Genomic DNA, 13,088 nt, shown 5'->3' on the forward strand with positions numbered 1-13,088 from the left:
TAGATAAGATTATAGCCCTGACACGCTGATTCCTCAGTGGGGGGAAAAGATGTCATCTCTTCACTGGCTTATATTCCAATTAGCTTAGTGACAGCTAAATGTGGCCAGCTATGCCTTACAAAATCCTAGGATTATATTAAAGTTTTGTTTACTTAATTTCATTTTGGCACATTATAGGAAAACCTAACCACATACTACTAAACCCAAGGCATATGACTTATTTGCAAATACATATTTGAAAATTAAAAGGTACTATATCAAAATAGATTATTTAAAAGCAAACAAATAAAGTTTTCCCCATGGCAACCCATGTGAATTATTTTGTAGAAATATACTTTATTGGAAAAAAAGGGTTATTAAAACATTAAATATCCTAATCACTGAAATTATGGTGCTTTTATGTTACAATAACACTATGGTGCAAAGACAGTCATTAGGTATAACCCATGAAAACTGATGTAACAGCTAAAGGACTTGGTTAGTTATTCAACATAAGTACCTGGCACACTAAAAACCAACAATCAAAACTTGGAAGATATTGCTACTGCTTTTTTCAAAAGATATTCTATTATAATCCCTTCATTAATACAACACATTTACTGAGTGCCTACTGTGTGTCAAGCACTACCCTAGGCACTGGGATAAAGCAGTCAACAGAGAAACTAAAACTCTGTCTTCATGAAACTTACATCCTAGATGTGGAAAATAATTACAATATGTCAAAAGGGATTAAATGCAATGAAAATAAAAACACTGAGAAGGAATAAATAAAGAGGAAAGCCCGAAGATGAGAGACTGAATGAGGGGGGTATACAAGAAAAAGTAATTATGTATAACCTCAAAGTTTTTGGCCTGAGAGACTAAGATGAGATGGAAAAGGCTAAAGAATAAACTGGTTAGGCAGGAGATAGGGGAAAAGTGGGGAGAAGATATTTTATACCTAAGCAGTGAATCAATTAAGCAGATGTATACATGAACTTAAAAGTCACAGGAAAGATCTGGAATAAAGAAAAATTTGGGTTTTCAGCATAATGATATTAAATGACATTTAAGGATATTAAACCTAGGAGACTAAAATTAACAAGAATATGAGTTCACAGAGAAGTCTAAGCCCTGGAATACTCTGAAGTTTAGTGGTCAGGATTATGAAGAGCAACCAGCACAGAGACTGAAAAGGGATAATCACAAAAACAGGACTATACCCAGGAGAGTGTGGTACCCTGGAAGTTCAAGAAACACTGCCGAACTTAGTAATAGGCAAACATTTGAGATCACTGGCGATCCTGTCCATCACTGAAGACTAGATTTAAGAGAGAAGAAAAAAGGAATTGGAGAGCGTTCTTTTCAGTTCGGTTGTAAGAGACACTGGGCATTAGCTGCCAGTGTAATATTGGGTTAAGGGAGATTTTTTTTTATAGTTGCTTGTTGTTTTAAGACAAATGAAATTATAGACTTAAGAGGACATAAATTCAAAAATCAAAAGTATGAAAACTATCCTGAAATCCACCAACCCATATACCACATAACTTACCTATTTAATTATCTCCACTATGATTCTTTTAATACTAGCAGAAACAACACAAACATCTATGTTCCTAAAAGTGCTATCCCTTTCCAGAGTACAAATCACAGCATGAGGACATCAATCTTAGGAGCCTGAGAAATGTCTAGATTATTTATGAAAGTTAAATGGAGCCTCAAACAATATTTAGGATTTTTCATGAAAGTATGTATACAACCAGCCAAACAACTGAATATGTATATCTACATCACAATTTAAAATAACCTTCATTTCCCTCCGTACAAAATCTTTGTAGAAATTTGAATAAAGAAAAATAAAAACAAAACAAAACACACACACACACACAAAACACAAATATCGTTTATATTGCTAGCTAAGGGAAAAATACTAACATGTTTTTTTCTGTATATTAAAAAAAAAATAAAACTGGGACATAACTTTGTCCCAATTTTTCACAAAGCTTATTAATAAGTGCCTTAATATTTTTCTAGAACAGGACTCTGAAAATGTTGTACAGCAGTTTAATACATAGATGCCCCATAATTTATTTAATCAACTTGCTATTGTTGAATACTGAGGTCATTTCCACTTTCACTATTATAAATAAATGGTACAATTTGGGGTTAAGAATCCTCTCCATCTATAACACTGGCTCTTTGATGAAAATTTAACACATTGCTTCTATATAATTTGAAATACCTTGGTCGTCATCATCACCACCGTCTGCATCCATGGCATTTTCATCTTCATCTTCATCATCATAATTATAATTTGGATCATAGGTAAGATATTTAAGGCAAATATTTATAATGGTAGAAACATGAGGATATACTTCCTTAGGACATCTGAAGAAAAAAATAAAAGCTGCCTTGAATAACTATTTTTCCCCTTCATGTAATATCTGACACAGTTTGCTTTATTACCAGATTTCTTTCTTCCCTTTAACATAGCACAGGAAAAGTGGTTCCTAGCCTTTTCAATAGCAATGACTCGACATATTTTAAAATATTTACTTTTCAAATTACACTTAATTTTAAGATGAACTTTCCCCCTCACATTTTCACATCTCTGAAATCAGGATGATTCTTACAATAAATGATATACTGTGGTTAATTTAGGGTGGAATAGAAATCTGTATATTTATGTCTATCTTCTGAACATATGACTAGAAGACCAAGCCCAAGTGAACATGCTCTTCAGCAACTAGGACTGTTTGTAAAAATGCCAGGGCACACTCTTCTAGGCTAGGTCTTCTAGCTATATGCTATACGTTCTAGCTCTGGCTATATGTTCTGAGATAGAACATAGAAATGCCCCACAATAAAGGAATAATTAAAAGAACAGAAACAAATCCCACAATTTCTGATTTTAAAAATTTGGTATGGGGGCGCCTGGGTGGCCCAGTTGGTTAAGCGTCCGACTTCGGTTCAGGTCATGATCTCACGGTTGATGAGTTCGAGCCCCGCATCGGGCTCTGTGCAGACAGCTCGGAGCCTGGTGCTTGCTTTGAATTCTGTGTCTCCCTCTCTCTCTCTGCCCCTCCCCTACCCATGCTCTGTCTCTCAAAAATAAACATAAAAAAAAATATTTGGTATGACCATGAAGCTGCTTCTCAAAACCATGAGTGGGACAAAGGATTATTGCAGATAACAAGTGAAGTCTCAAGACACTGTGCTACCAAACTTAATTCTCACCAAAGGCACAAAAAAAAAAAAAAAAAAAAAAAAAAATCTGCTACTTAGCCAGTATGGCCTTCTAGCACATAAATGCAGATTTTATTATTAGAACCAAGGTTTCCAAATTGAGATCCACTCTCCTAGCAAAATGGAGGTGATAAACCTCAACAATTGCTGAAAAGATATAAAATTCACTATTGATTTTTGGCCAGATAATTAATTTACCCTAATGCCCTTTAGGATAGTAACCACATTATCAAATTACACTAAAAGACAACGATAAATGACTAAGTTCAAGTCCTAAGAATGAAATGGAAACATTTCAAAATAAAGACTGTATTCTGAAATATAAGATGATATCCACTTCAAATACTATATGATCAGCTTAATAATTTAATCAAGATACATCTGAAATCCAAAACTCAAATCCTGACTGTCAAAACAATCCATTTCTCCACACCCACCTAACCTAGAGCTTAAATATTACTCTAAGGGAACATTTTTATTTGAAAAATAGAGATCTTAAGACTTACCTTCTCACAAATGACTCAAAGGCTTGAATGCAATACTCTCTTAGTTCATCGTCATCTACATTACAAAATTTTACCACCAAAGGAATTATCTTCTCAAGGTATTCACCTAAGAAAAGCATATTGGTTCTTAAAAATATTCATTTTTTTCTTTAAAGAAAATTTTAAAGTATTTAAATATTTCTTACCTATTCTATGACCAGCTTGCCTACTAATTGCAGCAATACATTGTATGTAGGTCCTTGTTGTTGACATGGAATCATTTTTGGACAATTCTGACAAAAGATGTTCAATAAGATCTACAAAAACTATATTTCCACAGCTCATAACCAGATGGCCAAGAGCAATAATGGTTCTTTTCCTCACTGCAAGTCTAGGGCTGGTCAACTGGGGGAGCAGACAGGTCAGAATTGAAGGATGGAAATTAACAAGAAGTCCTCCTTGCCTTAAAATAAAAAAGAAAACAATAAATAAATTCAAGATGTTTGAGCACTACTTAAATATCTGGCCTCTGACCCCAATGTAGTCAAAGAGTAAAAATGTTAGAAGGCATTAATTCATATTCAGAATTAAAGTAAAACTAAATTCTTACTCTCTCTACCAACCCAACTAAAAAGTTAAGTAAATACAGTTTTGAAATTTGTATCCCAAAATTCCCTTCTGGAATCTAGAACTGTATCCCTATCCAACCAACAAGCTTGAGAATACATGAAAAAACCAATGGTCTTGTCCCTTTCTCCCCCTCCCAGATTTCTAATTGTTTTCTCTATTAATAGCTTTTTCTCTATTATAGCTTTTTGGGAGTTCACAACACTCAAAATCTCAGCATCTCTTGACTATCCCTGCTGCCTTCCTCAACACATCTATATACAAAGTTGCATTGATCTTGTTGATTCAACCCTCTCTTCTAAATCATTTCACATGGGCAGTTCAAGGAGTCAATAGCAGTTAAGCATCTATGTGCCAGGACACTGCAACTGATCCAGTCACAGGACAAGAAGTCTAACTGAATAGTTCCTACTTAACCAAATTAAGTATAAATCCCTCACCCTCTTCAACATAACCACAACCTATGAAAATGATTTCCTACTACTCTTCTATTCATTTCATATATGATGGAAAACAAGAATACAATGTTTCCCAACTCCAAGATTACTTAATGCTAATATATTCTAAGCCTGGGCACATACACCAGTGTCCTATCCATTCTTCAAAATTAAATTCAAATGCCAATCTTTCTTGGAATCTTGGAATCGTCCATTTTAAACCCAAAAATACACTTAATAGTTTCAGTATTTAGTCTCATTCAATCTTACATTGTAGTCATTTTTGTCCTTATCTCCTATAGTACCATATAAGCTCTTGTGTGTGCCAGGATGACTGCTCTTACCTTTCACTATAAGTATGTACCAGACGAAGGCATTTGATTATTTTCAAGTTGCAGTGGATCAGGCAAAAACGATATACAATGAAGACATAATGATTTGGAGAATTAGGGACAAAATGAAATTGACAGGTCTTTTAAGGTATATTCCCCCTAACAGTTGCTTAGATCTTCCTATCTTCCCAAGTTTGACCTCCAGATGAAAGCAAACACGGAACAAATGTACAAAGTCAAGCTCCCTCCTCCCAAAACATGCAGTATAATCATGGGTGCTAAAATGTATACCAGCATTATTTTAACTGGAAAATTTGTTACTTCTACCCACACAACTCTTATCTAAATAGATCATTATATTCAAAATATAAGAGTAAAAAACTATAAAAACTGTGATGAAACATTCAAATGACAAATTTAATTACTTTTCAAAACTACAAAAAATGCTTGCTATGCAGTATTACATGATAAATAATTAGCTTATTTCTCCTCTTACCCCTAACCACATATCTATAAAACAGCCACAATTTAAATATGAACAATTAAAAAATAACAATATTAAAAATAAACAAACATGAACAATTTTAGGCCAAATTTTATTTTTATCAAAAGGCGTTTTAATAAATGCACAGTTTTTGTATTACAAGTAATATAAATCACAGGCATGTTTACCTGCTCAACATATCAGCCATAATATCCAAAGCTTCTAGCTGAACAGACACATCTTCCTGCTTTGCTATTGCACTGGTAAGACGTCCAGTAATCTTTTTACATACATTAGCAGCTAATGCAGAGCCTGCATAAATAATAAACCAATTATAATTTCAAGGCAAGTAAGTATGTTGATTCCACCTTGTATTTATGGTGGTTACCAGATATTCAACAACTCAAAACTTGATTATAATCAAGACTGACTCAAGAGATTCATGTCAGAAAAATATGTATTCCAAAACAGATTGTTTTCCAATAAAATAATTTATTAGACATAAACAATAAGAGGTAATAACTGCAGAAGGAGTACACGACAATGGCAAAACAATAGCAATTCAACAGACTCTCCTGGACAACTACTTCTATATACAGAAATGACTCGCCTGTGGAGCCAGTAATGGCTATAGTGTTTGCACCTCTAGACTGGAAAGCAGAAATGATTATTCTTCTACTTGAATACTCTTATTACTAGTAACCTAGATATTTTAAAATTTCTGTGAACTAAAAACCAAATATATTCTAATCTCCAATACCTAACATGGTCTCTTAAAAAAAAGAGAGAGAGAGAGAGCTGTAACCTAAAATAAGATCCTTCGTACTCCAATCCAAAGATCCCAAAACTTCATTATGAAGTAGAAATGCTGTTCCAAAGAACTCATAAATCAAGGTTATTACTATTCTGAAGTAGATTCGTATTGTTACTGGCAAGTGGAAGAAAAAAAGGAACAAGAAATAATCTAAATGGTTAGAATTCTTGTTAGAACCAGAAACCAACTAAAACATGTTTCAATGAGAGAAAAGAACTAAGGATGATTATCAGTGTTAACTAATACAAGAGATATTTTATTGACATAATTAATCAATGTAATAATATAAGAAATATTTTATTGAAGTAATTAATAAGAGTAAGGACAAACTGGTAAGATACAGTAGAAAAAGCATCAGCTTTGGATTAAAAGATAATGGAGGATTTGAATCTTTACCCAAACAGGTAATCGAAACTTTGGGTGAATTAACCTAGTCTTTCTTTCAGTTCCCTCAACAATACACTGGAAATATTAAGACCTCCCATATGGCTGATCTTTAGACTAACTGAAATAATACACGTGAATCATCTAGCATGGTAGCTAGTAGAGCAGATGATTAATAAATACTTGTTAAGTAAAGGAGTAAAACCTACACACTTAGACTACATTACCACCAGTCTCCATCTTTCCATGAAATAGGGAGGTAATAATTTCTCCCCATCTGTGAATCAGACCATCAAAAACCTTAGCCTGCTGATTTTAGCTGATAGCTTAGTAGTCAAAACCAATTCTAAAATCTGCATTACCTAAATATTTGTGCCAGAGACCAAAATCTAATTAATAGACAAATTCATTAATTGTAGTTTTAAATTACCAAGGTAGCTGTAGATTCAGCCTTAAAGATACTAGTAAACTCAACTCTTTCACAGCTGTTTTAATGGTGTTAAGTATTACACATCATAAATCTTGATACAAAGCAAAATTAATACTGAAAATAGAGAACTAATCAGAAATAACTCAAAATTTTGGTTATCTTTTCCCTCATTGCATAGGTTGGCATTAACTCTATTCTGTAGTTATGGTACATACAACAATATAAAATCTTGGTATTCCTACAAGATACTTAAATTCAATCAAAAGATATTCATTTAAAACTGAAAATTGAATTTATTTTTAAGCAAAAATAGGACTCCAGGCTTTTTTTTTCCCTTGATTGTTCAATGGGATCTTTACAAAGACCTTTTGACAGGCACTGCTCTCCCTCCCTGACCAGGAGAAAAAAAAGGTGGAGGGCAAAAACCTCCAAGTAAAAAGGAACTAGGAAGAAAATGGTGCTCTTGCTTACCACTGGAAGCTGGAGGAAGTTCTCCAATTACTGTTTTAAGGCCAATACTTGAAATATCTCGAAGTTGTTCTTTATCAGAAAGCATGTTAGTGCAGAGGGTATCTACAATTGTCTCTACTTGGTATTCTTTCACTTTACTCACTAAGGGGCCAAGACTGTAATATAAAATAGAAAATAAAGTTTTTAATTTACATTAAATACAAAAACAGAAAAATAGACAAGTAAAAGAATTTCTTCTGCCTAGCAACTACCGGCACAAAGCAAATACACTATGCCTGAATCACAGATAGCATATGAATAAGGGTTTAAAACAAATTTGATTGATGGGTTTCCCACATCTCCCCACTGATTTCTACCATGGTATCATGAAACAAGATGCTTACCACCCCCCCAACCCTTCAAATACACAACACATTTTTTTAGTAATAAAAAGGCTAATTAGGAGTCTGCTCCTAACAGGGATTCTACGGTTTAAATGAAATAGCAATGCCATCCAATATTTCACTTTGCCAATTTTAACCCTTCCTTCCTCCTAATCATCACCAACTCTATCTTGTGAACCAAAAAAATTTACATCCCTCTTATTTTGTTTAAATTTTTAAAGCACTAAATAATCTGCTGCAAAAAGTTAGTACTACTCTGTCTTCCCAAAGAACCTTGTATATTCCTTCCATATTAGTATCTTACACTATTATTATAGGTTTGCATGCAGGTCAACTGTTTGAGGATGAAGAAAAGTTCTTCCTTTGCATGCTTCCCACAGAATTTAAGATAGTAGATGTTTGGTGCATGAATTTTCAATTAAGAGCCATTGTATTCAAGACTATACTGAATAAGAAAAGTATGGCTCCTATCTCCATACATTTACCACTGGTTGATAAGGAATTCACACAACTACTTGAGAAATGAAGGCATTCACTACTCTACACAATTTCTTAAAAAAAAAAAAAAACTTTTAAATTCAATGTTATTAGCATTTACAGGACAGGAGACTGAACCTTAGGGACAGATTTTTAGGTACTGGACTTTGATGGAATATTGTTAAAAAAAGAAGAGCATTTCAAATGGAAAGATCAGAGAACAGAATGAGTGGAATGCATACTGAAAGAAATGAGAGGTGAAAAGAACTGTTTGATACAAAATACACATAAAAGAAAACAGGAAAGGTAGGCCCCTGAGACATTATGGAAACCTTTAAAGTCAGGCCAGCAAATTTAAATGTGATGTGGTAAAATTGGGAGCCAGTGCACTTTGTCAAGCATACATGACATGATAAAAATAGTTTAATTTGATAAATGTCAGATCAATGTTTCATATACAGACGCTCAATTAGCTGTCAACTACTTGACTAGAGAAGTCCAAGGCAGTGCAATTTGGAGAATTAGGAGGACAAAAAACAATCAGGAAGATTGGATTTCTCCAACAACAGTCCAATCCAAAATGATGGCAATGACAAAAGAGACATGGCATATATGTAGAGACCCAGGTGAAACAATGAAAACATTAAGAGTGAAAATAAAAGGGATTCCAAAAAGGAATTTAAAGAGTTTAACTTCTGGCAATGGCAAAATAGTTTTGTTGGACTAACCCTTCTGCAATAATGTCTGTCAACTCTCTAAAACTGTATTTTTGAAAACAACAACTTGAATGCCAGATAGTGATGTAACTAAAACCAGAGAAAGATCTACCTAGAACTCCAAATCCAATGAAATTATTCCTTAAAACTGTAAAGATAATTTATTATCACAAGCTGAAAATTTATCACCACCAAACCTGTACTATAAGAATTGCCAAAGAAAAGTTCTTTAGGCTGAAGAAAAATTAAACCAGATAGTTACTCAGATTTACAAAGATTACTAGAAATGTAAATGTGCGTAAACATAAAAGGCTATATTTAGAAGACTATATGGGGCACTTGGCTGGCTCAGTGGTAGGGCATGCCAACTCTTGATCTCAAGCCCTCCCACTGGGTATAGAGTACTAAAAAACAAATAAATAAATTTAAAATTTAAAAAGACTATATAGTTTTTCTTCAAACTATAATATTGTATTATAGACACACATACATATATTTTAAAAAAAAAAGCACAAATACAGGAAGAAAGTAAATGAAAAATGTTTCAAGGTTTTTATATAATTTATATCAACTATACAATATTAACTTTTAATAGATTGCCATAAATTTAAGATGCAATTTATAACCCCTAGAGTGACAATTCTCAACTTTTTGGTTTTAACACTTTGAAAATCAATCAAGATCCCAAAGAGCTTTTATGTGCACTGTATCTGTCGATGTTTATACCATATTAAAAATTACAAGTAATGAAAATAAACTATACTCTCAAAAAAGGTGAGAATAATAGCACTGTTTTATATGTTTGCGCTTAAAAAAATGGATCTCATTATCTGATTTTGCATTCAGTCTGTTGTGATATCACATGTCATGTGGCCTCTGGAAAATTAAACCATGCACTTAAAAGAAAATGGAGAGCCAAGGGGAAAATAACACCTTAGAATTATTCACATAATTTTGACACTTTCAGGGTCATGGGATGTTCCAAGGTCCCCTGAAACAAACTTTAAGAACTGTTGCTATAAAATATTTGATTAATCCAGGGGCGCCTGGGTGGCTCAGTCAGTTGAGTGTCAACCCTTCCTATCAGTTCAGGTCATGATCTCGCAGTCCTGAGATCGCCCAGTCAGGCTTTGAGCTGACAGTGCATAGCCTGCTTGGGATTCTGTCTCCCTCTCTGCTCCCCAACTCCTGTTCTTTCTTTGTCTCTGTCTCTCTCTCAAAAGTAAATAAACATTTTTAAAAAATATATTTGATTAACCCAAAAGAAGGCAGGGGAAAAAAAAAGAACCCAGAACACAACAAAAACAAAATAAGAAGAATGACACACACCTAAATCCAAACAAATCAATTATTTACAATAAATGTCAATGGACTACAAAGGCACTCCTATTAAAGGGCAAAAACCATGAAACAATAAGAAAAAAAAAGCAAGAATTAACTATCTGCTGTCTACAAGACACAGCATTTAAAGATAAAAACACAGATTCAGATTAAACTGAAAAATAAAAAAAAGATACATTATGCAAACACTAATCTTAAAAAAGCTGGGGTGGGGGCTCCTGGGTGGCTCAGTCAGTTGAGTGTCCAACTTCGGCTTAGGTCATGATCTCATGGTTTCTGAGTTTGAGCCCCACATCCGGCTCACTACTCTCAGTGCGGACCCTGCTTCAGATCCTCGGCACCTCCCTCTCTCTGCCCCTCCCCTACCTACCTGTTTTTATTCTCTCTCTAAAGTAAATAAAACATTTTTAAAAAAGCTTTGAAAAAAAGCTAGGGTGGCTTTTCCATATTAACATAAGAGAAAATATATTTCACAATAAGGTATATTTAAAGAGAAACATTCTATGCCCATAAAGGTCAAACATCAAGAAGACATAATTATAAATGTATATGCCCTTAAGTCATATAGCTTTAAAATACATGGGAGCAAAAACTGATTATCAAAGATAAACTATCATAGTTGGAAATCTTAAACACTCCTCGGTATTTAATACCAACAACAACAAAAAAAATCACAAAGGATATAAATCTGAACCTTATCAACTACCCTGACCTTTCTAAAACATTATACCCAACTACTGCAGAATATACTTTCTTCCAAGTATAGATGGGACATTCACCAAGGCGTACCACACGCTGAACCATAAAAGAAACCTCAGTAAGTAAGTAGACAAAACAAACATCCTGAAATTTTAAAGAGTATGGTTCTCTGACCAAAATGGAATTAAATTAGATACCAGTAAAAATAAACATCTAGATAACCTCCAAACATTTGACAATTGCTTCTAATAACCCATGGATCAAAGAAAAATCACGCTGAATTAAAAATGTTTCAGACTAGGGGCACTGGCTGGCTCAGTAGAGCATGCAACGCTTGTTCTCAGGGCTGTGAGTTTAAGCTCCACATTGGATATGGAGATTATTTAAAAATAAAATCTTGGGGTGCCTGGGTGGCTCAGTCGGTTGAGCGTCCGTCCGGCTTCAGCTCAGGTCATGATCTCATGGTTTGTGAGTTCGAGCCCCACGTCAGGCTCTGGGCTGACAGCTTGGAGCCTGTTTCGGATTCTGTGTCTCCCTCTCTCTCTGCCCCTCCCCTGCTCGTGCTCTCTCTTGCTCTCAAAAATAAACATTAAAAAAAATTAAAAATAAAATAAAAATAAAATCTTAAAAGATAGATTTCTACCAGAATTTGTATAATGTAGCTCAAGAAGTAAATAGAGGCACATATATGTCTTTAAATGCTTAAAAATGTGAAAGGAAGATGAAAAGAAAATAGTAAAAGAGAAGCAATCTATGAAATAGGCAACAAACAATAGAGAAAATTAACAAAACTTAATTCTTTAGTAAGTAAAGTTGGTAAATCCCTAATTAGATGAATTGAGGGAAAAAAAAAGGGAAAACACAAATTATCAAAATCAGAACTGAAAGAGGATATTCACCGATGACACTGATGACCCCTGTTTAGGTAGAAAATCCCAAGGAATTAACAAAAACTACTATTAACCAGGTAAGTATGAGATACTATGGTTCCCTGTGAAAACACTCAGTATTGTTAAGATGTTGATTCTCTTCAGAAATCTCTATCGCTTCAACACAATCCCCATCAAAATTTGAGCAAACTTATTTGAAGAAGAGAAATTGACAAACTGATTCTAAAATTTACATGGAAATTCAAAACAACAAAAACAAAAACCAACAACTAAAAATCAAAGTTCTCTTGGGAAAGGAAGAATAAAGCTACAGAACTTACACTACCTTACATCAGGCTTCTACAGATCTATACCAGCATTTTTGCACAAAGGGCAATTTTTACCCTCCAACAGACAGCTACCAATGTCTGGAGACATTTTGGTTGTCACTCCCGGGGGAAGAAGGAATGAATGGTACTAGCAAATAGTAGCTAATGGCCACGATGTTACTAAACATCCTACAGTACACAGGAGGCACAGGATAGCTCTTCACAACAAAGAATTATCTGCCCAAAAAGTCAATAGTGGCAAGGCTGACTAACACACTACACTAATGTAACAGTTTTGTACTGGCAAAAGAATACACAAACAGAAACACAACAGAGCCTCGGAATAAACCCACATTTTAATAGTCAATGATTTTTGACAAAGATATCAATGCAATTCAATAGAGAAAAGAAGGTGTTTTCAAGAAATGTTGCTTCAGCAACTGGAAATTTATGTGAAAAAAATGAACTTGGGGTAGCTCAGTTGCTTAAGCATCCGACTTTGACTCAGGTCATGATACTGCATTTCCTGCGTTCAAGCCCCACATCAGGCTCTGTGCTGACAACTCGGAGCCTGGAGCCTGCTTC

The 13,088-nt window shown here is 34.2% G+C and overlaps 1 protein-coding gene and 1 long non-coding RNA gene across 3 annotated transcripts in view; one reads left to right on the plus strand and one right to left on the minus strand.

Moving 5' to 3' along the window:
- Window positions 1-13,088, plus strand: part of LOC109270465 (uncharacterized) — a 137,598-nt gene that overhangs the window by 112,100 nt on the left and 12,410 nt on the right. The window lies entirely within an intron of this gene.
- CAND1 (cullin associated and neddylation dissociated 1) overlaps window positions 1-13,088 on the minus strand; it is a 42,535-nt gene that overhangs the window by 13,065 nt on the left and 16,382 nt on the right. The window contains exons 3-7 of one of the 2 annotated variants that reach the window (XM_019455033.2): window positions 7,690-7,844; window positions 5,779-5,902; window positions 3,917-4,173; window positions 3,732-3,837; window positions 2,222-2,367 (exon numbers count right to left, since the gene is read on the minus strand). In XM_019455033.2, coding sequence (XP_019310578.1) covers window positions 2,222-2,367; window positions 3,732-3,837; window positions 3,917-4,173; window positions 5,779-5,902; window positions 7,690-7,844 — 788 coding nt within the window. The remainder of the gene's footprint in view (window positions 1-2,221; window positions 2,368-3,731; window positions 3,838-3,916; window positions 4,174-5,778; window positions 5,903-7,689; window positions 7,845-13,088) is intronic. The other variant, XM_019455034.2, reaches the window with a different exon arrangement.

Source organism: Panthera pardus, unplaced genomic scaffold (genome assembly GCF_024362965.1).
Source record: "Panthera pardus isolate Hobbes unplaced genomic scaffold, ASM2436296v1 HiC_scaffold_6, whole genome shotgun sequence".
NCBI classification, from domain to species: Eukaryota; Metazoa; Chordata; class Mammalia; order Carnivora; family Felidae; genus Panthera; species Panthera pardus.